Source organism: Lutra lutra, chromosome 17 (assembly GCF_902655055.1).
Source record: "Lutra lutra chromosome 17, mLutLut1.2, whole genome shotgun sequence".
NCBI lineage: Eukaryota > Metazoa > Chordata > Mammalia > Carnivora > Mustelidae > Lutra > Lutra lutra.
In genome coordinates, this window is record NC_062294.1 from 44782512 (window position 1) to 44809296 (window position 26785).

The window sequence follows — 26785 nt, forward strand, 5'->3', positions numbered from 1 at the left end:
CATGGGGAGATGGAGAGGAGAAGTGAGTTGGGGCAAACTGGAGGGGGAGACAAACCATGAGAGACTGCAAACTCTGATAAACAGAGGGTTTTGGAGGGGAGGGGATGGAAGGTTGGGTGAGCCTGGTGCTGGGCATTATGGAGGGCACGTATTGCGTGGAGCACTGGATGTGGGGCATAAACAATGAATTCTGGAGCACTGAAAAGAAATTTAAAAAAAGAAGTATATCCCATTTTACAGATAACAAAATAAAAGTAGAGAGGTTAAGTAACTTGCCTAAAATTTTACTTCATTTAAGAATCAAGACTTGAATCTAGCCCTTTAGTTAAAGCTGTCTGTACAGCTCAAAAAGTTTATCAGATTAAGAAAAGATTAAAAGACTGGAAGAGACTTATGAAACTGGGAAGGAATGAGACTCAGAATAGGTGAGTTTTTAGAAAGGAGGGAGCAAAGTATTAAAGGAGGGACCATGAAGAATAAATGGGAGAGAACATTAAAAGGCCTCAAATTTCTAGTAAGACCTAGAACATTGGAGAACATGCCAACAAAGAAGAATGAAGAGGTGATACCTCTAAGTCAGGCTGAGCCATCATCTCCAGAGGTTTTGCCTGCCTATTTCCTCTTCACTCACCTGAGCACAAGCCTTTTGCCAGCTCTCTCTTCACCATCCAGGGCTCTTTCCCTTGTTCCAACAATAATATCACATTTGGCTTAGAAAAGCAAAGTCCTGCATGTATGAAAAGAAACAATCTGGTCATGCAGAGGATATCCCATAACTTATAACCAATCCTTTGATCAACAGGGAAGAGGGAGTTTAGAGTAAGCCAGAGAAAAATATATAAAGGACGTGTATTCAAATTATAGGAAAGCTGAAACTTCCAACACAATTAATAACAGACCCATCTACTGGCAACTTTACAAATATTAAACCATTACTTTGGCACAGCAACTTCAGCCAAGCACTGAGGATGCCACCCAAAGATTCACAATAATGGTAGCAAAGAGGCCCTTATGAGCAGAAGCTCAATTTTACAAGGATAAGATATCCTTACCTAGGGACACCAAGATCCGGTAGTTCTCCAACATCACATTACTATATAGATGCCTCTGAGAAGAATTTAGACAGTCCCACTCCTCTTGGGAGAAATCTACAGCCACATCTCTGAAGGTTACCAACTCCTGAAAAGAAATAAATGAAATAACTTCATCTCTTACCATATTCACCTTACTTGTTTTGCCCTAGGTATACTGTGCTTTCCCTGATATTACATTCTCAAATCAAAATGGTCAAACACATTCCCCCTCAGGCCTTTTGGACTTCTCAGATCATTCTGTATTAAAATAGCAAGCTTTTACTCCTGTTTTGTATTTCCTTAACCCTCCTTTGTTGTTTGCCATGGCACTTAATTATTTTGTTATTGTGTGCTCCCAACCTCCACTAAAATGTGAAGACCAGGGACACCTGGGTGGCTCAGTGGTTAAGCCCCTGCCTTCAGCTCAGGTCATGATCTCAGAGTCCTGGGACCGAGCCCTGAATTGGGCTCTCTGCTCAGCAGGGAGCCTACTTCCCTCTCTCTCTCTGCCTGCCTCTCTGCCTGCTTGTGATCTCGGTCTGTCAAATAAATAGTCTTAAAAAAAAAATGTGAAGGGGCGCCTGGGTGGCTCAGTGGGTTAGGCCGCTGCCTTCGGCTCGGGTCATGATCTCAGGGTCCTGGGATGGAGCCCCGCATCGGGCTCTCTGCTCAGCAGGGAGCCTGCCTCCTCCTCTCTCTCTGCCTGCCTCTCTGCCTGCTTGTGATCTCTCTCTGTCAAATAAATAAATAAAAAATCTTAAAAAAAAAAATGTGAAGTCCATGAGGGCAGAATACATTTTTGCTTTGCTCACTGTTATAGCCCTAGTTATAGGACAGTATTTGGCACACATGAGGCATTCAAATATTTGCTGAATAAACTGAATTAATGAATGATCAGTTTGAAGAGTTCAAGAAACTATGAGAGGATCAAAAATGAGACCAGGAAGTGCTGGGGTACCTGGGTGGCACAGTGAATTAAGCATCCCACTATTGGTTTCTGATCAGGACATGATCTCAGGGTCCTGAGATCCAGTTCCGTTGTCAGGCTCTGTGCTCAGCTTGTAGTCTCTCTCCCTCTGCCCCTCCCCTTGTGCATGCTCTCTTTCTCTCTCAAATAAATAAATAAATCTTTAAAAAAGAAGAGCGGGGGGGGTGGGGGGGGGGAGACCAGAAAGTTCTTGCTATATCTCTGAAAATTGTGCTAGACCAAGGACAGCAAATCATCGATTCTATTAAAATTCAAATACTTCAACCCAGAGTACTTAAAATTTTGTATAAAGAAATGGGTGGGGGTGCCTGGGTGGCTCAGTGGGTTAAGCCTCTGCCTTCGGCTCAGGTCATGATCTCAGGGTCCTGGGATCAAGCCCTGCATCGGGCTCTCTACTCATCAGGGAGCCTGCTTCCCCACTACCCCGCCTGGTGCTCTGTCTCCTTGAGATCTTTCTCTCTCTGTCAAATTAACAAATAAAATCTTAAAAATAAAAAGAAAGAAATGGGTGTTCTTTTCAGAACACTGCTTCTGCCTGTAGGGGCTAGGCAAAGTTCTTAAAATTTGGAGCTATGCTGTCATTCAGCTGGATTTTAGGTTTCTATAAATATGACCGCCTGCTGATGAAAGCTAACATGTGTTTGTGTGTGTATATAATTTTTAGAAGAGGTGAATCTGTTAAGGCAAGAAAACATTTATTGGGCATTTGATACAATTTTGTCATAGTTAAACTGTCTCTACAGAATAAAAATTATTAAAGTGTTTTACACGGGTGCCTGGTGGCTCAATCAGTTAAGCATCTCCCTTCAGCTCAGGTCATGATGGGATCCTGGGATCCCAGGTGCTAGGATTGAGCCTTGCTCAGCAGGGAGCCTGCTTCACCCTCTCTTCCCTGCTTGTGCTCTTTCTTGCTATCTCTGTTGCTATCACTGTCCCTCTCTCAAATAAATAAATAAAATCTTTAAAAAGTTCTTTATTTTTTTCAAAGTTATTTTTTAAAAAGTGTTTTACAACTCTCAGTAACTTTTTCTTATTTATAATGTGAAGTAGTTTGTGAATTTCTTCATCTCTGCCCTACCAATAACATCCCTCATATACTGCAGAAATGTTCCTGTTAAGAGTTTGGTTCATGGGATGCCTGGGTGGCTCAGTTGGTTAAGCAGCTGCCTTCGGCTCAGGTCATGATCCCAGCGTCCTGGGATCGAGTCCCACATCGGGCTCCTTGCTCATCAGGGAGCCTGCTTCTCCCTCTGCCTCTGCCTGCCATTCTGTCTGCCTGTACTTGCTCTCTCTCCCTCTCTCTCTCTGACAAATAAATAAATAAAATTTAAAAAAAAAAGAGTTTGGTTCATATGCCATATATGCTTCCAAAAATGTTTTCCTTACCTTATATAAATATATATAATAAATGTGAAATTATTTTTTAATATATGACATACACTTTTCAATGATTCTTTTAATGAAAGTTAATCAAAATAATGGCATCAACATAAGGAGCTTTAAATTATTACTTTAAAATACCTGATCTCTAACAAATGATCTCTGAAAAATATTTGACCCCTTTCTCTCTCTCTACACACACACACACACATACACACACACACCATGGAATATTACTCAGCCATTAAAAAAGAATGAAATCTTGCCATTCGCAACAACATGAATGGAGCTAGAGAGTATAATGCTAAGTGAAATAAGTCAGAAAAAGATAAATACCATATGACTTCACTCATGTGGAATTTAAGAAACAAAGCAAATGAACAAAGGGGAGAAAAGAGAGATAAACCAAAAAACAGATCCTTAACTATAGAGAACAGATGGTTACCAGAGGGGAGGTGGGGGGAGGCAGATAGGTGAAATAGGTGAGGGGGATTAGGAATGCACTGGTTTTGATGCGCACCGAGTAATATATAGAACCATTAGATCACTATATTGTACACTTGAAAACTAATATAGCACTGTAAGTTAACTACACTGATATTAAAAAAAATTAAAAATAAAATGTTGATCTCTAACCAAATACTTGGTTTCAAAATCCATTCATAATTATAATTAAACCAGGATGAAGAAAGTCAACCATTCTCTTCACCTTTCTGCCTGCATAGAAACACGGCTCCTTGCTGAGAGGACTGACTACTTCCCTTGAAGCCCTGTCATGTGGTGAGTGTTTTTATTTCCCACATTCCTTGTACCACAGCACCTGGAGGTAAGGCAGGTGATGTCTCTGCTCCTTACATTTATTTTTAGACCATTACTCCTCCCACCTCCCTGAAAGACACCTAGTTTTAAATCTCATGAAATCAGACTCTATCATCCCTCTCTGTTTTAGTTGTCTACCAGTTCCTGGTAGATACCAATACGCTGTCATTCCTTCAGCACTTCAGCGCCTGGCTCACTGTCACTCTCTCCAATGCTACTCCTATCATACGTAATATTTGGTCATTTCAATATCTGTATAAATAATCCTCCCAACAACCAGGCCTCCCAGTTCTGTGTCCCTTCTCTCCTCCTGTAGTCTTGTCCTCTACACTTCAATAGTCATTCACTTCCAATGCCATGCCCCAGACTTTGTCATTACCAGTAAGTAGCAAACCCTCCCTAATCTCAACTCTCCCATTCAGACTTCTACCTCCTATATTCCAACTTTTGCCCTCTGGTACCCCAATTAGGATAATTCTTTGACCCCACTAAAACCTACAAATCACTAACTTACCATGTTTTCACTTCCTAGCACAACCATTTGTTATAATCCCCATGGATATACCCTAGACTTCCCTGCCCTTACCCACCTGGTTAAACCACTGCCATCTCTCAGCATACTCTATTTCTGTACCTTGAACCACTGTACTTTCCTGGAAAAAATCACACCAATCATGTTAACTGGTCTCACTTTAAATTCATGACACGAACCTCAAGAGGCCCAAAATCCCTTTATTATACATTTCTCTAGTCCATACATGTCCCTACTCCCCTAAATTACCATTCCATACTTTCCCTCTCTCCTCAAAACTTCAATAACTTTTTTCTCATCCTTACCAATGATCTTGCTTTCTGTTTCACTCAAAAACCAAAATCCATTCTAGGAGAATTTCTACAAACTCCCACAACATCTACACATCTACCTACAGTGTCCTGACATACTCTAACTTGCTCCTATTACTAGTCTATACAAACACTTTCTTAGCAAAGTCTGACCCCTCCACTTGTCCACTAGACCTCAGGTCCTCCTCCTACTTAAGCAGTGTTCCAGAAATCCCCTCTTCACTTTTCTTCATCTTCAAATTTCCCTTTCTACTGAATCTTAAACATCAGAATACAGCTATAAGCCCATCTTGAAAAAACCTTATTGACCACACTTCAGTTACTACCCTTTCTCTTATTCCCTTACAGCTAAAATATTTGAAAGAATGTTCTATACTTTCTATTGTTTCTATTCCCACCATGAAGAATCATATAATATGACTTGTGTAACGGAATCACTTTGACTGCTCTGTTGAGAATAGGCTAGAAGAGAGGAAGGGTGGAAGTAGAAAGAAAAGGTAGAAGAGCAAAGCAATAACCTAGATGAGAGATGACGGTTCAGACCAGAATGGAAGCAGTGTGGTAGTAAAAGTGGTCAACTTCTGGGTATATTTTGAACATAGAACAAACCAGAACTTCATGATAGAAGACTTTTAGCTTGTGTACCTGCGACAGGGACGTATGTAAAAGTTTCCTAATTGGTTTCCCTATTTCTATTTCTATCCTTGTCCCATTCAGTTTATTCTCAACAGCAGCCAGAGTGATTCTGTTAAGTGAGAATTAGATCATGTCACTTCTGTGCCCCCAAACTTCTAATGGCTTGTTTCACTAAATTTGAGACATTTGAGTTTGAGGTATCATTATACAACCAAATGAAGATGCTAAGTAGGTACCTGGATACACAAGTCTGGATTTCAGGAGAGAGGTCTCGACTATATATAATTTGGTGATTGGTGATATATAGATGGCATTTGAAGCCATGAGACAGAATGAGATTACCATTACCAATGAGATTACCAATGAGTGAGTGTAGGTGGAGAAGAGGACCAAGGACTAAGCCTTCTTACTCAACAGGTGCTCAATAAAAATTTGTTGAGGGAATGAATGTTTGAGCAGAGTCTATAATGAAGAAGTTAGTCTGTATCTTGGGGAACAGCATTCCAGGCAGAGGGAACAGCAAGTACAAGTATATGAGTTAAGAATGTATTCAGGTCTTGGGGCGCCTAGGTGGCTCAGTGGGTTAAAGCCTCTGCCTTTGGCTCAGGTCTTGATCCCAGGGTCTGGGGATTGAGCCCCACATTGGGCTCTCTGCTCAGCGGGGAACCTGCTTCCCCCTCTCTCTCTGCCTGCCACTCTGACTACTTGTGATCTCTATCTGTCAAATAAATAAATAAAATCTTTTTAAAAAAAAAAGAATTTACATTTAAAGAATGTCTTCAGGTCAAAAAAAATTTTTTTTAAGGTACTCAGCTCACTACAAGGACACTAGTGTGCCTAGAACTGAGTGAGTGAGTTACAAATGGAGTGATTACCTGAGCTCAAAAAGTGGACCAGATTATGTACGGCCTTGAAGGCTAAGGCAAGGACTTCAGCATTTATCCTGAATGAGGTGGGAATCAGCTGCAGGAGGGATATAATAAGTGACATGATTACTTACCCAGAAAAGTTTCAGCAAAAGCAAAGTTAATATCTGTTTGGTATAAAGAGCAGTAAAATATTTCAGGAAATAGAAAACACCAACTCACCTGGTACATGGCTTTAAGAAGTCCAACAGCCATTCTTTCCTCCTCTTAGCTCTTCTCTTGGGAAATAGCAGTGTCCTCAGATGACTGAGATGGGGAAGAGAACATTTGAAAAACTAGGATTTCCTTGCAGCATCCAGAATCACCAGCCTAGAATTTTTCAGCTTCTCTTTCCTTCTGTTGCACCCTTCCTTCCAACAGAGAGAAAGCATATGGGAGAAATCTAGAAATTTGTTTGCATGCAATTTAACCCATGACTAAATCACTTCCTAATTTGTTATTTTAGCAATAGATTTTCTAGATTTTTACAAATAAAGACTCCAAGGAATGTAATCATTTACATAAAGACACACAACTAATGAATAACAGTATCCAGACCAAACAAAGGTCTTCCTGACTCCAGTCTTCCTTCTCTCCAATAAATAGACCAGTGATTCTGAAACTTGGTGGCACACTGGCATCACCTGGCTAGCTTCAAAAGATATTGGTGGCACACAGTCTCATTCAGTACCCCCACCTACTCATTCTTAAAAACTACAGCGCCATCCACCGTCTTACACACGGAACAATCAGTCGCCATGGGTATGGGCAGTCTCACCCCGTCACGCTCATCCGTAGCTCCAAGTCTCAAACACTAGGGGATCACAACCTACGTTTACACTCACACAACTCCAGTTACAAAGAGGCCGTGGGTACTGGAACAACGGGGGACACAATACCCTCCCACCCCCACTCACAGTCTCACACTCTGTAGCACCAACCATCGACTCGCCTGCACCCACAGTCACAGATACGACGTGCACAGTCACATCAGATGACAGCCTCACACTCTATGACAACCAACCACCATCTCGCACCTAGAGTCACACCGAGGGCCTGGGAACCGACGTCCGGGTGACCCACAGCCCACTCCTCAGCCCATTCCCTACCTGCAGAAGTCAACTGCGGAAAGATCCCGTCCCTGCTCCGAAGGCTCGGGCAATCTCTATTCCAGCCCACCTCCTGCCTTAAGAGTCTGATGGGAACCCACCCCCGCGGGCCCGGAAAGAAGCTACTGGGCCTCCGGAGGACACAAAGGGACCGCCGGCCCTGTGCTCGCAGGGGCCACTGGGAAATGTAGTCCAGACAAAAAAAAAGCGGCGCTGCAGAGTCCGACTGCACTGGCGCGGCGCCGTTGGGGGGTTAGAAACGCAGCCCCTCTGCCCGGGGTCCTCCCCACGCCGGGCTGTTCCTGGCCCTGCAGAGGGAACCTAAATCTCACCTCGGATCCTGGGTCCGCCAAAGGAACCGGGTCGAGCGTCAACTAGACGGACTGGGACTGAAGTGCGCAGGCACAAGTGCTTGGTCCACCTCCCTTTGCAATGGGGCGGAGAACTTAGAGGCGCCGAGTAGCCGCAGGGGGTGCGGTTCGTGTGTGCGGTTCGCACAAACAGGGTGAGGGACGTGCTCCTACAATTGAGCTGGGGTACCCGAAAAAACTGTGTGGGACAGGGAGAGCAGAGAGTAGAGTGCGCAGGTGCACTATAATTCCACCCAGCTCCGCCTTCCCTAGGGCGTTTTTGGTTCGGAATGGGTTAGCTTGAAGATCCGAAGGGAGAGTGTCACCCTTTGTGTACAGTTCTTGTATTTGTGATTTGGTGATTATGGGTGTGAATGTGCCCCCCCCTTACTAAAATGGCTCTTCTGCTGGGTATCTTCAAAGTTCCCTTACTCTGTCCTTTCAGATACTAATTAATGTCACATCTCCAAAAAGGCCTTCCCTGATCACACCTCTCTGACGGCCTTAATCTGATCTATACTCCCTTAGAACAATAGTGTTTGTATTTTAAATTTTTATTTATTGTCTCCCCACAAGTTTTGTCACAGGACTGTAATTTTGTGAGTTGCTGCATGACCCTTTGATTCTGTCATTGTGTGTGTTTCTGTGTAAAACTAGGTGTTAGGGTGGGTATGCTGGTTTTCTGTGACCATGTGTAAGGTTGTATTATTGTGTGACATTTGTGGTGTTACCTGAGAGAATGTGATATACAGAAAGGGACTGACTGGTGGAGAGTGGGGTAAGAATGTAATAGGATAGTATGTGTGATAGGTCCTGAGCACTAATCTAATGGATGTGGATAGTGATTGAAATTTTTCTCTGAGGTATCTAATTAGAAAGCACCAACTGTGTGGCAGATGCTCTTCAAGGTGCTGGGATAGACATAGACAAAATAAACTTTAAAAAATCACTAATAGAATACTAATGAGCAGAAGGACAACCTCAAGAGGCTAAAATACATGTATGATTGAATAACAAACAGAAATCTGGATCTACACAAGGGAATGAAGAGCATTAGAGATGATAACTGTAGGGTAAATATGTAAGACATTTTTATTAATTAAATCTCACCAAAAGATAAGTTACTGTTGAAAGAAAAACAATGTAGCTTTGGATATATATGCAAATCATAGAATAACAATAGCAGAAGGTCAGGAGAAGAGAAGGAAGTGGAAATAAACTATCCTAAATTTACTACATTCTTTTTTTCTTTAAGATTTTATTTATTTATTCATCTGAGAGAGCACACACATGAGCAGGGAGGAGGAACCAGAAGGAGAGGGACAAGCCAACTCCGCGCTGCATGCAGAGCCCAACGTGGGGCTCGACCTCTGAACCTTGAGATCACAACCTAAGCCAAAATCAAGAGTCAGACACTTAACCAACTGAGCCATCCAGATACCCCTAAGGTTCCTACATTCTTTGTGAAGTAATATAGTATCACTTGAACAAACACTATAACAAGTGAAAGATTTTCACTCTAAGCCCTATAGCAACCACTAACCTAACAAAACAAAAAGTTATAGCTAATAGTCAAACAAGGAAGATAAAGTGGAATCCAATTATCATAAATCACTCAATCCAAAAGAAGTTAAAGAAGGGAACAAAAAACAGATGGGAAACAAATTACAAAATGGAAGGCTTATATCAATTATCAGACTAAATATAATTTATCTGAACATCCAATTAAGAGGCCCAGATTTCAGATGGGATGAAAAAGTATGACTCAACCACATGCTGCCTCTGAGAAGTTAAACAGAACTCTACCAATAGTTAGAAGTACAAGGATGGAAATACACCATGGTAATGCTGTGTAGAGAAAGCTGGAATAACCTTGGATTTGGCAATGGGTTCTTAGATATGACAACAAAAGCACAAGCAACCAAAGGGAAAAAAACATATATTAGACTTCCTCAAAACTAAAAACATTAACAAGAAAGGACCTTATCAAAGGACATTATCAAGAAAGTGAAAAGAGCCTACAGAATGGGTAAAAATATTTGTAAATCATGTATTTGACAAGGATTTAATATCAGAATATATCTAAAGAACTCCTAAAGCTCAACAAGAAGACAACCCAATTAAAAGATGAGCAAAACACTTGAATTTATATTTCTCTAAAGAAGATAAAAATGACCAATAAACACATACAAAGATGCTCAATATTATTAAAGAAATGCAAATAAAACTATGAGATACCACTGTATACCTATTAGGATCAGTATTATCAAAATAGCAAATATTGATGAGGACATGTATAACTTAAAAGCTTTGTATGATGATGTTAAGAATATAAAATGGTGCAGCTGCTATAGAAAACAGTCAATTCTTCTAAAGCTTAGCATAGGTTTACCATATGACCTAGCAATTCCACTCCCAAAAGAAATGAAAGCAGGGACTTGAACAGATACTTGTATTCCAGCGTTCATTATAGCATTATTCAAAATAGCCAAAAGGTGGAAACAACCCAAATGTCCATCAACAGATGAATGGATAAACAAATGTGGTATGTACATACAATGGAATGCTATTTAGCCATAAAAAGGAATAAAGTTTGAGAACACGTTACTACATGGATGAACCTTGAAACAATTATACAAAGTATAAATCATACACAAAGGGACAAATACTGTATTCTGCTTATATGAGATATTTGGATTAGGCAACTTCATAGAGAAAGAAAATAGTGGTTACCAGGGGCTGTGGGGAAGGAGGGATTGAGAGTTGATTGCTTAGTATGTTTAGTGATTACAGAGTTTGCATTTTGGATGATAAAAATTTTGGAAATAGACAATATTGGTGATTGTACAACATTGTGAATGCACTTAATGCCACTGAATTATACACTTAAAAATGTTAAAATGGCAAATTTTGTTAAACATTTTATAGTAATATAAAATTTAATAATGTTACATGCCAAAAATTGAATTGTACACATTAAAAGGTTGAATTGTATGATAGGTGAGTTGTATCTCAATAAAGCTGTTAAAAAAAACTGGAGTAGCTGTACTAATGTATACAACGTAGATTTCAGAACAAAAAATATAAGGATAAAGAATATCATTTCAGGGGCGCCTGGGTGGCTCAGTGGGTTGAGCCGCTGCCTTCGGCTCAGGTCATGATCTCAGGGTCCTGGGATCGAGTCCGCATCAGGCTCTCAGCTCAGCAGGGAGCCTGCTTCCCTCTCCCTCTCTCTCTGCCTGCCTCTCTGCCTGCTTGTGATCTCTGTCAAATAAACAAATAAAAGCTTTAAAAAAAAGAATATAATTTCATAATAATGAAGATCAGTTCATCAAAAGAAAATAACAATCATAAATGTTTATGCATCTAACAATACTTTCAAAGTACATGAAACAACAACTGATTAAACTGGAAGAAAAAGAAAAATCCACAATGGTAAATCAGAGAGTCCAATACCACTCTCAATAATTGCTAGAGGGGCACCTAGGTGGCTCAGTGGGTTAAAGCCTCTGCCTTCTGCTCAGGTCATGATCCCAGGGTCCTGGAATCGAGCCCCCGCATCGGGCTCTCTGCTCGGCAGGGAGCCTGCTTCCCTTGCTCTCTCTGCCTGCCTCTCTGCCCACCTGTGATCTCTGTCAAACAAATAAATAAAATCTTAAAAAAAATAATTGCTAGAACAAGTAGAAAGAAAATAAGCTAAAACATAGAAGATTTGAAAAACACTGTCATTTGAGCTAATTGATATTTACAGGGCACTACAACCAACAAATAAAAAAAAATACTCATTTTTTTCAGGAGTACATGGAGCATATACAAAGAATATATTCTGGACCACAAAACAAACCTCTTTCCAAAATGAAACTGAATTAGAAATCAATAGCTGAGGGGCACCTCGGTGGTTCGGTCAGTTAAGCATCTGCCTTTGGCTCAGGTCATGACCTGAGGGTTTTGGGATCCAGCCCCACGTGGGACTCTCTACTCAGCAGGGAGTCTCCTTCTCCCTCTCCCTCTGCCCATGCTCTCGCTTGCTCTCTCTCAAATAAAAAAATCTTTAAAAAATAAATAGCTAAAAAATATGTGGATAATTCTCTAATATTTGAAAACATACCGTTTTAAATAACCCATCGATTAAAGAAGAAATCAAAAAGAAATTAGAAAGTATTTTGACCCAAAAGAAAATGAAAACATAAAAATTATGGGATGCCACTGAAGCAGAAATCAGGAGGAAATTTATAGAATCAAATACTGTACTAGCAAAGAAGAAATCAAAGTCTCAAACCCATGACTTCATTTTCCACTTGAACATACCAGAAAAAGAGCAAATTAAACATAATGTAAGTAAAAAACAAAGGGAATAATAAAAATCAGAGCAGAAATCGATGAAATAGAAAACTGAAAAATAAAGATAAACCAATGCAACCTAAAGGTAATTCTTTGAGATTAATAAATATAAAACTAGCCAGACTGAAGAGTAAAGAAAGGGAAATAACAAACTAACGCAAACCAGAAACGAGAGAGGTGCCATCACTACAGATTCTAACATTAAAAGGATAATACAGTATATCACAGCAACTTTAATCCAATAAACAACTTAGATGAAATAGATTTCTTGACAGACATGAACTATTAAACTTTACTAAAGAAAGTAGTTAACCTGGGGCGCCTGGGTGGCTCAGTGGGTTAAGCCTTTGCCTTCGGCTCAGGTCATAGTCTGAGGGTCCTGGGATCAAGCCCCACATCGAGCCCCACATTGGGCTCTCTGCTCAGCTGGGAGCCTGCTTCCACCCCGTCTCTCTGCCTGCCTCTCTGCTTACTTGTGAACTCTCTCTCCCTCTCTGTCAAATAAATAAATAAATTTTAAAAGAAGAAAGTAGTTAACCTGACTAGCCCTTATATCTATTAAAATAAATTGCATTTGTAATTAAAAGCCTTCCTACAAAAAATAAAAATAAAAATACCAGTCCCAGATAGCTTCACTGGTAAATTTTATTACACATTTCTATTTAATTTTAATTTCTAGTAAACATTTTAAATTCTCTTAAGCATTTAAAGAAAAAAATGATAATTCTATACTCTTTCAGGATACTGAAAAGAGAAGAAATCTTCTCAACTCACTCTAGGAGTTATCTAGACAAAAATATTACCCCCTCCCAAAAACCACAGACAAACATCCCTCATGAATCTATTAATAAAACTTTAGCAAATTGAATCCAACAATACATAAAAATGGTAATGCACAATGGCCAGGTGATGTCTGTCTCAGGAACCTAAGATTGGTTTAAGATTTGAGGCCCAGTGTATTTCACTATGTTACTGAACTAAAGGAGAAAATCAGTATTACCATCTAATAGATGCAGGAAAAGCATTTGACAAAAATCAACATCCATTTTTAATAAACACACTTACTAGGAAAAGAAAAAAAACCTTCCTAATTAAATAAAAGCCATCTAGCAAAAACCTTTCATCTACCATTTCACGGAACAACACTGCATACTTTCCCTCTAAGATCAGATACAGGGCAAAGATATCCCTACTTCTATTCAATCTTGTATTGAAAGTTTTTGCCGGTGAAATCAGAAAAGAAACAGCATTCAGATTTGATAATGTAATGAAGAGTCTAATTCTATTTTTTTGATGTTTGACTGCTCACAGATTGGGAAAAAAAAAACCCACATTTTTTTTTTTTTTAAACAAGACACTTGACACAAAGGGAAAACTATCTAGGGTTCATTTCTTTTAGAGTAATTTATCCTAACTTAAAGACAGATTGTCTTACATGTAACAGCTATGTACAAAGAAGTTATAAAATTATCCTTGGTTTAACAATGATAAATGAAAAACATTAAAATTATCCAATCAAACAAGGTAAACAAGGATTTTTGTTGTTCTGTTTTTGTTAAACAGAGCAAAATAACCTACAGAGTATATAAAGATAAAAGCTGAAGAGCAGGGGCTCCTGGGTGGCTCAGTGGGATAAAGCCTCAGGTCATGGTCTCAGGGTCCTGGGATTGAGCCCCACATCGGGTTCTCTCTGCTCAGCGGGGAGCCTGCTTCCCCCTCTCTCTCTGCCTGCCTCTCTACTTGTGATCTCTCTCTGTCAAATAAATAAATAGAATCTTAAAAAAAAAAAAAAGCTGAAGAGCATATTACTAATGGAAAGGGGGTATTTTCACAGAACCAGTATTTTTCCCCAGCCCATCTCCATTTGATGTTAATCAGCATTTAGTTTTTTTTTTTAAAGCAATACGTTCATGCACGTACACTAATTTATGTACAATAAGGGAAGAGGAAAATGAAAGACCAGAAAAACCATATGGTAACAGTTAAGATGTGGTGGAACCAAATTGCATTTTTCTAATTGAGGATGTCATCTTTGGAGGAACAGAGTTCTGGAGTAATGTAGCAGATCCCTCTTTAGGGATCTGTCTGCTGTTAGAACACATCAATTGTATTTTCTTAATCCATTTCCAACTGTGCAGATGAGTCTGTTTCACTGATTGGCTGCCTGTCAAATCAGAATCTAATTCATCTCATTAACAAACCCACACAGTTCACAGTAGGCTTTCATGTATACTACGTATTGTATGCCCTCTTAATCTTCAAACTGCACCACAGGACCATCCTATTTCACCACCTCCAAGTGAATATGATCATTGTTCTCAATCTTGACTCATTCCTTGGGCTGTTTGCCAGCTGCATAGTGGTCTAGAGTCTCCTCAGCGGCTGCCTCACCAGGCGTGCCCAGAAGGAGCATGCAAGCAGCGCGGAGAGTGGCAGAAGTTCCTGGTTTTTAAGCCTCACTCCTCCTCTTTTCTCTTGTGCTTACAAGCTCAGGTGCTCCCGCCTTTGGCACTTGCAGATTTAAAGCCCACAAGCCCTGCCAATTTCAGTTCCTTGCTTTTGCAAACCATTTGCATACTTTCTTGTGATGCTTGCCCTGCTTCTCCCAGGAAGCTTCATTATGTGAGTAATAAAACTTTCATACCCTCTTGGGATGTGTGTATGTGTGTGTGATCATCAGTCTTAATATGCCAACCAAATTTTATGGGTAGTACCTGCAAATTGGAAAAGAAATGCGTATCACTATTTCCAACAGTTAGGAATAGGTACCGATGTCTTTTTTCACAGGTGACATGATCATCTATGTAGAAAATCCAATGGAACCTCCAAAATTGTAGTAGAAACACTAAGTGACCTTAGCAAAGTAACAGGCTACAAGATCAACGTACAAAAATCAATTGTATTTCTATATGCTGGCAAGGAACAATTGGAAATTGAAATTTTTAGAAATGCCATTTACAATAGCATCAAGAAAATCTGAAATATTGGGGGATAATTCTGACAAAAGATTTCACTACCTTCAAAAACTACACAATATTCCTGAGAGAAATGAAAGAGGATCTAAATGGAGATAGATATATACTGTGTTCATGGGTCACAAGATTCACCATTTTAAAGATGTCAATTCTTCCCAAATTCATCTGTATTTTCAACACAATCGCAATCAAAATCTCAGGAGTTTTTTTTTTTTTTTTCCCATTTCTGTTTTTTGGTATAAATTGACAAATTCCTTCTAAAACCTTTCCGAGGTGTTCACCTAAAAGAAATGAAAATCTAGTTCACACAAAAAACTTTACACAAATGTGTACAGCAGCTTTAGTTATAACAGCCAAAAGTTTAAAACAACTCATGTTCTTCAATGACTGTTTGACTAAAGAAAGTGTAGTACATTCACACTGAATACTACTCAGCAATAAAAAGGAATGAATTACTTACACATGTAACAACATATCTGAATCTCCAGGGAATTAAGCTGCATGAAAAACCAATGCCTATATTACATATTTTATCATTCCATTTTATTTAATATTCTTGAAAGGTAAAATTACAGAGATGAGAGAACAGATTAGGGTTGCCCGGCCTTAAAGAGGAGGCTGGGGGCAGAAATGACGTAGGGGTGGCTATAAAAGGACACATGAAATATCTTTGTAATGATGAAAATATTTTAAATCTTGACTGTGTCAATGTCAATATCCAGGTTGTGATATTATATATAATATTATATATAGTTTGGGGAGATGTTGTCATTGGGAGAAACTGGATAAAGGGCACATGGGATTTCTGGATATTTCCTACAACTGTATGCAAATCTAGAATTATCTCAAGTAAAAAATTAAAATTTAAAAAAAGCTAGGCCAAAAAGTAAATAAATTCTAAAGTGGTAGACCAAAACCCAACTACATTAAATGTAAATTCACTAGATATGTCAAATTAAAGAGTAAGATTGTCATTATTTTTAAAATAATGCTGTTTAATAACATACACACTTTAAAAAATAAAACAGGTTAAAAGCAAAAGGGTAAGAAGGATGGTGAAACTATAGTAATATCAGTATAGACCAGACAAAAAAGCAATTATTATAAAGAGAAAATTCTATAAGAGCCTGTTGGATCAATCCATAAGAAAAGTTACAACTCAAAATATATGTCATCCAATAAGAGAGCTTCAAAATATGTAAAGCAAAGTTAACAGTAGTCAAAGGAGAAATAAATCTACAAGCATAAAAAATCAGAAAGCTGGACGGACATAGAACAATTCTGTTCTTTTATCATCTCTTAATAAAATGATAAGCAAAAATAATTCTTACAGTAGACGGAAAAAAATTACTATTGGTAGAGACAAAAGACAAGCAAAACTTATGTGGAGGACTTGTTCTGTCTTATGTAGTGTTTGACTGGGAGTCTCTTGTCCCTTCTTAGATATATATTCACACTACTCTGAAAAAATGCCCTTTATCGCCTAGTGAAAAGACTATCTTCTACTGCATCCTGGAGGCAACATAGTCATGTGGCCTTTATATAGCTTCATGGTAAGCTTATGAGTCAGAATCCTCTCTGATACCTTCAACAACCACAAGGTCCTGATATTTAGCATGCTGTAGTCTGCAGCATTTTGTTCTTTGTCAACATACCATAGCAGAAAAACACTGGGTTACTGTTTTCATAGACATTTTCTCCATTTTAGTCTCTACTGCAAAATTATTGCAGTCTTCAATTTTCATTGTCAATAGTTTTTTAATTTTTCTGGAGTCAGAGCCAAACGCACATGAAATGCTGGAAAAAAAGAGTGAGATCTTTGAAGCAGAAGTGACATATAGCCTGCTTTGTTAGATTTTTAGGTTTTTGCTCCTGGTTATTTCTCTACTTTCCCCCGTAGACTTTCCACTCTCGACATGACCTTTCCATTTGATAGCTCAATGTCTTTGCCCTCTTCAACAGTATCTTTCTAAATTACCAGTATCACCTTTGTCCATGTAACACACACTGAATATGGAGTAACACAGAATTAAAAAGCATGGGTGTTTCAGTAATATGGATCCACAAAGCTCTAAAATTCCTCCCATTTAATATCTTGGTGACTGTGGTTTATTGGTAACCTTTAAGTTTCAATATTGTAACAGGGGCCAGTCAGAAACGCAGAAACACACAAAGAATTAACACAAGGACTCTGAAAAAACCGCAGGATCGGAATCAAACGGTCACAAGAACATACAACGCGATCATGGTCACACAGATGGTCGCGAATTCGCATGACCTCCAAAGTCACTGGATCTCAGAGTCTCTCGACTCCGCAGACACCCTACCCCAAGTTCCACGGCCGATATCTCCCACACACGGTCACACAACGCCACTCCTCTCTTTTCTGACTGCCGCCAGAAGTTTGAGGCTCAAGCTGGCCCGTCTAGTCCCTCCACGGGCCCCTAATTTTTTCGCCCACCTTCACCCCACTGAAGTCCGGGAGGGGCCTGGACCAGACGGAACTACACCGACTCAGCGGCGCTTCCTTCACGGCTCATGCACCATAACCCCGGGAACAGGAGACCCAGCCAACCATAAGGAGCAAGAGACTTTTCGCAGAAAAGTGACTTGGCCGTGAAGACCTCTGGGAAATGTAGTTCGTATCCTAAAGTTGTGAACCCTTTCAGATTCTTCTCAGCACCAAGTTGCACTCCCGGGCTCCGAGTGGAGTGCCCGGCTCAAGCGAAGCAGCTGCAGCAAAACTCAGCTGAACCTCCTCGGCAGATCTGGACGTCCTTAAACGCAGCGGCAGATTATTCCCGATACTCGCCGCCAGCGAAGCCGACCCGCCCCCCCGTGAGCCGCGGGGGCCTCTGGGAAGCGTTCGCCGGCGTCTAACGGACCGAAGCTCGTGCTGCCCTCAGGCACCGCCGGCGCTGACCTTAGAGGCGCCACAGACTCGGTCCGCACCGGCGGTGCCACTTGCGCGGCACTGAGGTGTGGAACTGTGCCTGTCTCCGCGGGTTCGCTGGTGAGTCTCCGGGAGGCCGCGAGCTCTGAGTCCGGGACCCTTTGTGCTGGTTGGGAGTAGGGGCCTGCGGACCCGCTGCCTGTGGTACTGGAGGAGGATACCGGCGGGGCTGTGCGGGTGCGGCTGGTTCCCCGAGGCGGTGGGAGGGGCCCGTGAAGGACTGGGAGTGTAGCGTGATGTGACTGTTTGCCAGACATTTGTTTGCGACTGAGTGTGGCCGTGAGACCGTGTGTGAGCGGATTTGGGGGACGTGCTTTTCCTTCTGTTTCATTATGAACGTGGATGCGAACGTGCGTGATGTGGGATCGTGAGTGCTTGAGAAGCTCCGTGGAGGAAAGGTAGAGCACGGCTGTGTGTGTAGATTTGTGCGGCTTTTTGTACCAGGGCTTCATTTCTTTGGTTTATGGTAATTGGAAATACGTTTTTATGAGAGCTACCAATAGCCCCAACACTTTTAGTATTTATCTTAAATTTTATTTTTGTGTATTAGCCACGTTGTTTTATGTGCGTACTAACTTCTTGCCCCATGCCCCCGACTGCCCGCCCCAAATCACAAAATATAGAAAAGCTCAAAGAAAATAAAAATCATTCCGAATTCTGCCAGCAACTATCAAAATTTACTTACCATCTTTACCCCCTCTGTGAATACATACACACCCATTCATTTATTAGCACATATGTGCATAATAGCTTGGAAATTGTTATTACACTATACATACAGTTCTGTAACCTGCCTTTGTCATTTAACAATACACCGTATCTTTCCATTTAAATTTTTGTCGTCATTTTAAAGTTTTTCATGCTATACATTTTAATATATTTACCCCTGTTGATGGGTAATTTGTTTTATCCAGTTTCTTGCCATTATGAACAACGTGTTTATCAGCAATTAGTTGTCATATGTTATAATGCGCTTTTCTAATTTGTCGGGGGGGGGGGGGGGAACAGGTTCCTAGAAGTGTAACTGATTGGGCAATATGTATGTGTTCACTAAAGATTCCCTAAGTCTATCCAATTATTCTCCTGTAAGGTTCAAATAATTTACACTATTATTGGCATAGTATAAGATTGCCTATATCCATACACCCTGATAACAATGGTTATCTGCTCTTAGTAATTTTTGCTAACTTCATAGATATAAAATTTTCTTAATTTGCAGTCGTTTGGTTATTACTGGTCAAGCATTTTAAAAATCTTTTTTTTGTGTATGTGAATTATGTATTTCCCAAAATGTTCTTCCAAAGCATTATTCTGTTTTCAAATTTATTTTCTAGATTCTTCAGGTATTCATTTATTCATCAACACCATTTATTGACTGCTATCTGTGTGACAGGAACAGTTCTAGATGCTTCAGGTATAGCGCTGAACGAAAGAGAAACACTCTGCTGTCATGGTACTGACATTGTCGTGGTCCAGATAATAAATGAGGTGAGTTAAATATAACATATATTCAGCAGTGAAAAATATTGAGAGAAAAAGTAAAACAGAAGAACATACAGCATTTGAGAAGGGAATTAGGGTTTTAGATGGGGTAGCCAGGGAAGGCATCCTGAAAAGGTAATAATAAAGATTTGAAGGAAGTAAAGGGGCTATTCATGCATATAATTGAGGAGGCTATTTATGCATATAATCTAGGCAGCGTGGCCAACAGTTTAAAAAGTCTTGAGGTGGGACAAACCATAAGTGACTCTTAATCTCACAAAACAAACAGAGGGTTGCTGGGGGGTGGGGTTATGGACACTGGGGAGGGTATGTGCTATGGTGAGTTCTGTGAAGTGTGTAAACCTGGCGATTCACAGACCTGTACCCCTGGGGATATAAATACATTATATGTTTATAAAAAATTTTTAAAAGTCTTGAGGTGGGAACATGTCTGTTACAGCAAAGAGGTTGGTGTGGCTGAAAAAGAGCAAATGAAATGAAGACTAGTGAGAAATGAGAGAAGGTAAGTGGAAGGAAGGGGGCAGATCAGGTTGAATCTTATGGGCCATATTATGATTTTGGCTTTCACTGTGAATGAGCTGGGAAGCTGTTGGAGATTTTTGATCATGGGAGTGATCTTACCTGTTTAAGATATAAGTGGATCACTTTGGCTGCTCTGATAAGAGAACTATAGGAGGAAGGCTGGGGTGGGGGGTCAAGGCCAGAAGCAGAAAGACCAATAAGTACAATAATCTAGGGAAAAGATGTCGATGATCTGGACCAGAGTAGTAAAAATGGTGAGAAGTCATGTATTAGATATAATTTAAAGATAGAGCTGATAGTTTGCTGATGGAACTGATGTGGAATGTTAAGTGTGACAAGATAAAACATTTTTTAATCTGAGCAACTTGAAGAATGGAGTTATCATTAACTGAGAAAGGAAAGACAGTAGGAAAAACTGACTTGGGGCATAAGGAGATCATGAGATTTCAGTTTGGAATTTAGTATATGAAGCATGGGATGTCCACTAGACATCCAAGTAGAGATACTAAGTTGGCAGTACGATATATAAGTCTGAAGTTCAAAAGGATCTAAGATCTAGGCTGAAGACATAAATTTGGGTATTATCAGTATATAGATTATATTTAAAGTGAATTTACTGAATGAGATCAGTTAGAGGGTAAGATAGATAGAAAAAGGTAGAGGTAAAGGACTTGTCTCTGGATCAGTCCAATAAAGTCTAGTAAATGAGGAGGAACCAGCGAAGAGGATTGACAGGAGCTAGTTGGAATGGTTGGAGGGAGGGTAGGTGAGTTTGATTTCCTGGAAACGAAAGGAAAAATGTGTGTTAAAAAGAACTGTGTCAGTGCTGCTGATAGGCCAGAGTAAAATGAGGACTGAGAAAAGAATGTTGACATTAGCAACATGAAAGTCATTGGTGATCCTGAAGATCAGTTTCAGTGGAGTAATGGGGCTAAAGAGAAAAATAGAGAAGAAAATTGGAGCTACATGGGGCACCTGGGTAGCTCAGTGGGTTAAAGCCTCTGCCTTCGGCTCAGGTCACAATCCCAGGACCCTGGGATGGAGCCCCATATGGGGCTCCGTACTCAGCAGGGAGCCTGCTTCCTCCTCCCCCCCCCCCCCGCCCTGCCTCTCTGCCTACTTGTGATCTCTGTCAAATAAATAAAATATTTAAAATAAATAAATAAATAAATTACTTTTTAAAAAATGGAGCTACAAAGTATAGACAACCCTTCAAGTTTTTCTCTGTAAATGGAAAAGGGAGGGAAATGGAGGGGTAGATGGAGTTGGATTTAACCAGAGTGTTGGTTTCGTGAACTAATTAGGAATAATGTGAGAGGCAAGAGTCTAAATTGGCAGGAATTAATTATATTGATTGACTGAATTTTAGGCCAGATATGTAGAAAAGTCAGGATAGGAAGGTGAGGGATAGTGGAAAATTGGTAGAACAGAGGAATGAAAGTTCTGATGGGGTTGGAGAACTGTTGGGTTGGTTGTAAGGTGGAGAGATTGGAGGATATTTGTCCTTTAGTTGTCCACTGTTTTCAAAATAGAACTGTCTTTTTACCAACATACCAGTTTAAGAAAACATGAGAGATTATCAGCTACATTTCAGTAGGGGTTACAAAATGATTTCTTTCTATATCCCTTCTTCATTTACTGGCTGGAATATTTTTTTAAAGAAAAAATTTCTGTCATCAACTCTTTGGTTACATTGAGGAAAGTTTTTACAGGACAAGTAGAATAAATCGATTCTTTCCCTTTTTAGGTTTTCAGGCTATTGAATTGGTTTCTTAGCATTTCCCAGTGAATGATTATTTTACTGTTACATACACATCAATTTTAATATACTTGAAATGATTCAAACCATTGTGGTTATTTCCTTTGTGAAGCTCAAAGTTTCCCTTCTTTGGTTATCTCTTTGAGAGGCCTCTAAGTCTTTCCAACACATCTCCAGAAGTCTTTGATAATGTTCTGTGTTCTGGTATGAAGGGTTATTCCAAGATCATTTTGAACATTTCCTGCCCTAGGCATGGAATCAAGCATTTCTTTATGGTCAACTAATCTACAACAAAGCAGGAAAGAATATTCAATGGAAAAAAGAAAGTCTTTTCAGTAAGTGTGTTACTTGGGTTATTTGTGTTAAATGGGTACTTTTTTTTTTTTGAAGGGCACAAACTACCAGTATATTTTTTTTTCATAGTACTTTTGGCAAAGTTTATTCATCCATGTATTGAAGGTATTTTTTTAACTTTTAATAGTCATTTTTTTTAATTTCTTTTCAGTGTAACAGTATTCATTGTTTTTTGCACCACACCCAGTGCTCACAAACTACCAATATTTACTCAATAAGAAATAATCTGAATCATATATTTATTAAGGAAATTGAATTTGTGTTTAGAAACCCATGATACTGGGGCACCTGGGTGGTTCAGTGGTTTAAAGCCTCTGCCTTTGGCTCAGGTCATGATCCCAGGGTCCTGGGTTCGAGCCCTACATCGGGCTCTCTGCTCAGCAGAGAACCTGCTTCCCCTTCTCTCTCTGCTTGCTTCTCTGCCTACTTGTGATCTCTGTCTGTTAAATAAATGAAATCTTTAAAAACAAAACAAAACAAAACAAAAAAACCCCCCATGATACCAAAAGCAAAAGCAAGGAAATTAAAAACAAACAAGTGGGACTACATAAAACTAAAAAGCTTATGCACAGCAAAGGAGACCAAGAAAATGAAAAAGCTGTCTCCTAAATGAGATAAAATATTTACAAATCACATACCTGATAAAGGAGTTTATAAATATATAAAGAACTGATAAAACTCAATAGCAAAAAACCCCAAACAATCCAATTTTTAAAATGGGCAGGAGAGCTGAATAGGCATTTTCCAAAAAAAGACATACATACATACAGATACATGAAAAGGTCAAGTGATATTCAGCAATTAGTGATCTGGAAGTGCAAATCAAAGCCACAATGAGGTGTCACCTCACATCTGTTAGAATGGCTATTATTGAAAAGACAAGGAAAAACAAGTGTTGGCAAGGATGGGGAGAAAAAGAAACACACTTATGCATTGTTGACTGGAATGTAAATTGGTAGAGCCACTATGGAAAATAGTTGAAGGTTCCTCAATAAATTAAAAATATAAATGATCCAGCAATCGTACTTCTTGGTATTTATCTGAAGAAAACAAAAACACTAATTTAGAGAGATTCATATACCCCCATGTCTGTTGCAGCATTATTTACAATAGCCAAGATATGGATACAACCTAAGTGTCCCACTGATAGATGAATATGTAAAGAAAACGTGTGTGTGTGCATGCAAGTGCACATACATACATACATAACAATGGGATATTATTCAATCATAAGAAAGGATGAAATCTTGCCATTTGTGACAACATGGATGGACCTTGAGGGCATTGTGCTAAGTGAAATAAGTCAGAGAAAGAGAAGTACTATATAATTTCTCTTTTATGTGTAATCTAAAAAAATAAAAAAACAAGTGTCACCCTAAGATACCAAGCTCATTGATAAAGAGAACAGACTGATGGTCACTAGAGGCAGGGGGTTGGGTAGAGGATGAGAGAAATAGGTGAAGGTAGTCAAAAGGTACAAACTTATGGTTTAAACTTAAGCCCTAGGGATGTAATGTACAGCACGGTGACTATAGTTAACAATATTGTATTGCATGTGTGAAAGTTGCTAAGATAGTACATCTTAAAAGTTTTCACACAATAAAAAAAATTCTTGTAACTATGTAAGGTGATAGATGTTAACTAGACTTATTTTGGTGATCCTTTCACAATGTACTCAAATATTGAATCATAATATTGTACACCTGAAACCTATATAAGGCCGTATGTCAACTAGACCTTTTTTTTTTTTATTTTATTTTTTATAAACATATATTTTTATCCCCAGGGGTACAGGTCTGTGAATCGCCAGGTTTACACACTTCACAGCACTCACCATAGCACATACCCTCCCCAATATCCATAACCCCACCCCCCTCTCCCAACCCCCCTCCCCCTATCAACCCTCAGTTTGTTTTGGGAGATTGAGTCACTTATGGTTTGTCTCCCTCCCAATCCCATCTTGTTACATTTATTCTTCTCCTACCCCCTTAACCCCCCATGTTGCATCTCCTCTCCCTCATATCAGGGAGATCATATGATAGTTGTCTTTCTCCGATTGACTTATTTCGCTAAGCATGATACCCTCTAGTTCCATGACCTTTTTTTTTTTTTAAGATTTTATTTATTTATTTGACAGAGAGAGTGAGCACAAGCAGGGGGAGCAGGAGAGGGAGAAGCAGACCCCCTGCTTAGCAGGGAGCCTGATGCAGGGCTCGATCCCACAACCCTTGGGATCATGACCTGAGCCAAAGGCAGACAGATGGGTAACTGATTGAGCCAACCAGGCACCCTTAATTATACCTTAATAAACGAAAAGACTTTCTAAAAAGGAAACTACACACCCAGATGATTTCACAAGTGAAATAGCAAACAACTAAGGAAGAAATCCTAACAATTGTATATAAACTTTCCCAGTAAGTAGAAGAACACTTGTGAGCTGAACACTTGCCAACTCATGTTATGAGACCACTCTTACCCTGGTACCAAAACCAGACAGAGACCTTACAAGAAAAAAAACTGCAGACTAGTATTTCTCATGGACTAAAAACAAAAATCTTCAACATAGAAATGAAAAATTGAATCTAGCAATATAAAAAGGATAATATATCATGTCTAAATGGGTTGTTCATTTTGGGAATACAAAATAATTTTTTTAAAGATTTATTTGAGAGAGAGAGAGCATAATTGGGGTTGGGGGGCAAAAGGAGAGGGAAAAAAAATCCTCAAGCAGACACCCCACTGAGTGGGGAGCCCAGTGCAGGGCTCAATTCCAGAAACCTGAGATCATGACCTGAGCCAAAATCAAGAGTTGGCCACTCAACTAACTGAGATACCCAGGCACCTCCAGATAAATTTTAAGTTCATTATTTGAAAATTAGTTACTGTAATTCACCAGAAGAGAGTAAAGAATTATATGATCATTTTGATAGATGCGAAAGAAGCACTTGACAAAATTCAGCATTTATTCATGAAAAAAATAATTCTCAGCAATTTAAGAGCAGAAGGGAATGTTCTTTATTAAAGGTCCAAAAAAAACAAACCCCAATACTAGAGCTTACATTATACTTAGTGTTGAGATAATGCTTTACCTCTAAGATTGGCAACAAAGTGAAGATGTCCTCAGACCACCATTTTTCACCGTTATATTGGAAGTCCTAACTAGTGCAATAAAGCAAGAGAAAGACAAAGACACACAAATCAGAAAGGAAGAAATACAGCTGTTTCTGTTGGAGACAACACAACTATTTAGATAGAAAACCTCAAAAGAATCTACAAAAAAGCTCCTAGACCTCTTATATGAATTTAGCATGGTTGTAGGATACATAATCAGTATATAAAGTTAAATCATTTTTATATTCCAGCAATGAACAATTTGAATTTGAAATAAAAATTTATTAGCATGCCCTAAATTAAAGTACTTAAAAATAAATCTCACAGATTATGTGTAGACCCTGTATGCCGAAAATGAAAAAAACTATGATGAAAGAAATAAAAAATAAGTGGAGAAATATACTATATTCATGAATTGAAAGACTCCTATTTTCATTTGATCTTTAATTTGATCTATAGATTAAATGCAATCTCAGTCTCGTTCCTAGCAATCTTTTTTATAGATAGCAATGAGGATGGAGGTGGAACCTAAAATGGAAGGCAGAATGAGACAAATTTATTTACATGTACTATTATATAAATGTAGGACCTAACTGTGTTGAAGGTGACATAGAAGAAACCCTCTTTAAATAAGAGCTCTCATTTCTTTTCATCATTTGTAAGCCCTTAACTAAAATATAATTTTTGTTGAACCATCCTTCACATTCACATACTGCTGCTATTAGAATTTTTTTTTTTTTTTTTTTTTTTTTTTTTTTTTTTTTTTTTTAATTTGAGAGAGAGAGCAGAGCAGGGTAGGGGCAGAGGAAAAGAGAATCCCAAGCAGATTCCCCGCTGAATGGGAACCCGGTGCAGGGCTCGATCCCAGCACCCTGAGATTATGACCTGAGCCTGATGTGGCGCTCAATCCCAGGACCCTGATATCGAGACCTGAGCTGAAGGCAGACGCTTAACCAGTGGAGCCACCTAGACGCCTCTGCTGCTATTAGAAATTCTGTGATGAAATCCATCATGGGGCACCTGGGTGGCTCCGTTGGTTAGGAAGGGAAAGAGGAAATAGAGTAGAGGGAGTCCTGATTGGTGTCCACTCTTCAGCTAGTTGATGAATTCAGTTCACCATAAGCAATTGCTTTTAAATAAAATAATTCTCTTTTAATCTGTACC

General features: G+C 39.4%; 2 protein-coding genes across 11 annotated transcripts in view; one reads left to right on the forward strand and one right to left on the reverse strand.

Moving 5' to 3' along the window:
- The window catches only part of LOC125088406 (zinc finger protein 570), a 45324-nt gene extending 27073 nt beyond the window's left edge, over nucleotides 1-18251 (reverse strand). Inside the window, exons 1-4 of one of the 5 annotated variants that reach the window (XM_047709520.1) lie at nucleotides 17881-18251; nucleotides 6828-7011; nucleotides 1053-1179; nucleotides 632-727 (exon numbers count right to left, since the gene is read on the reverse strand). In XM_047709520.1, the coding sequence (XP_047565476.1) occupies nucleotides 632-727; nucleotides 1053-1179; nucleotides 6828-6860 (256 nt within the window). In that variant the 5' untranslated portion in view covers nucleotides 6861-7011; nucleotides 17881-18251. Of the gene's footprint in view, nucleotides 1-631; nucleotides 728-1052; nucleotides 1180-6827; nucleotides 7016-7753; nucleotides 8026-8085; nucleotides 8616-17880 lie in introns of those variants that run through there. The other 4 variants (XM_047709522.1, XM_047709521.1, XM_047709519.1 and 1 more) reach the window with 4 other exon arrangements.
- Nucleotides 18252-18279: 28 nt separating this feature from the next.
- The window catches only part of ZNF569 (zinc finger protein 569), a 49589-nt gene continuing 41083 nt past the window's right edge, over nucleotides 18280-26785 (forward strand). For 5 of the 6 annotated variants that reach the window (XR_007123698.1, XM_047709412.1, XM_047709411.1 and 2 more), the window contains exons 1-2: nucleotides 18280-18432; nucleotides 19707-19860. The gene's annotated coding sequence lies outside the window, so the exon portion shown is untranslated. Of the gene's footprint in view, nucleotides 18433-19706; nucleotides 19861-20314; nucleotides 20378-26785 lie in introns of all 6 variants that reach the window. The other variant, XM_047709410.1, reaches the window with a different exon arrangement.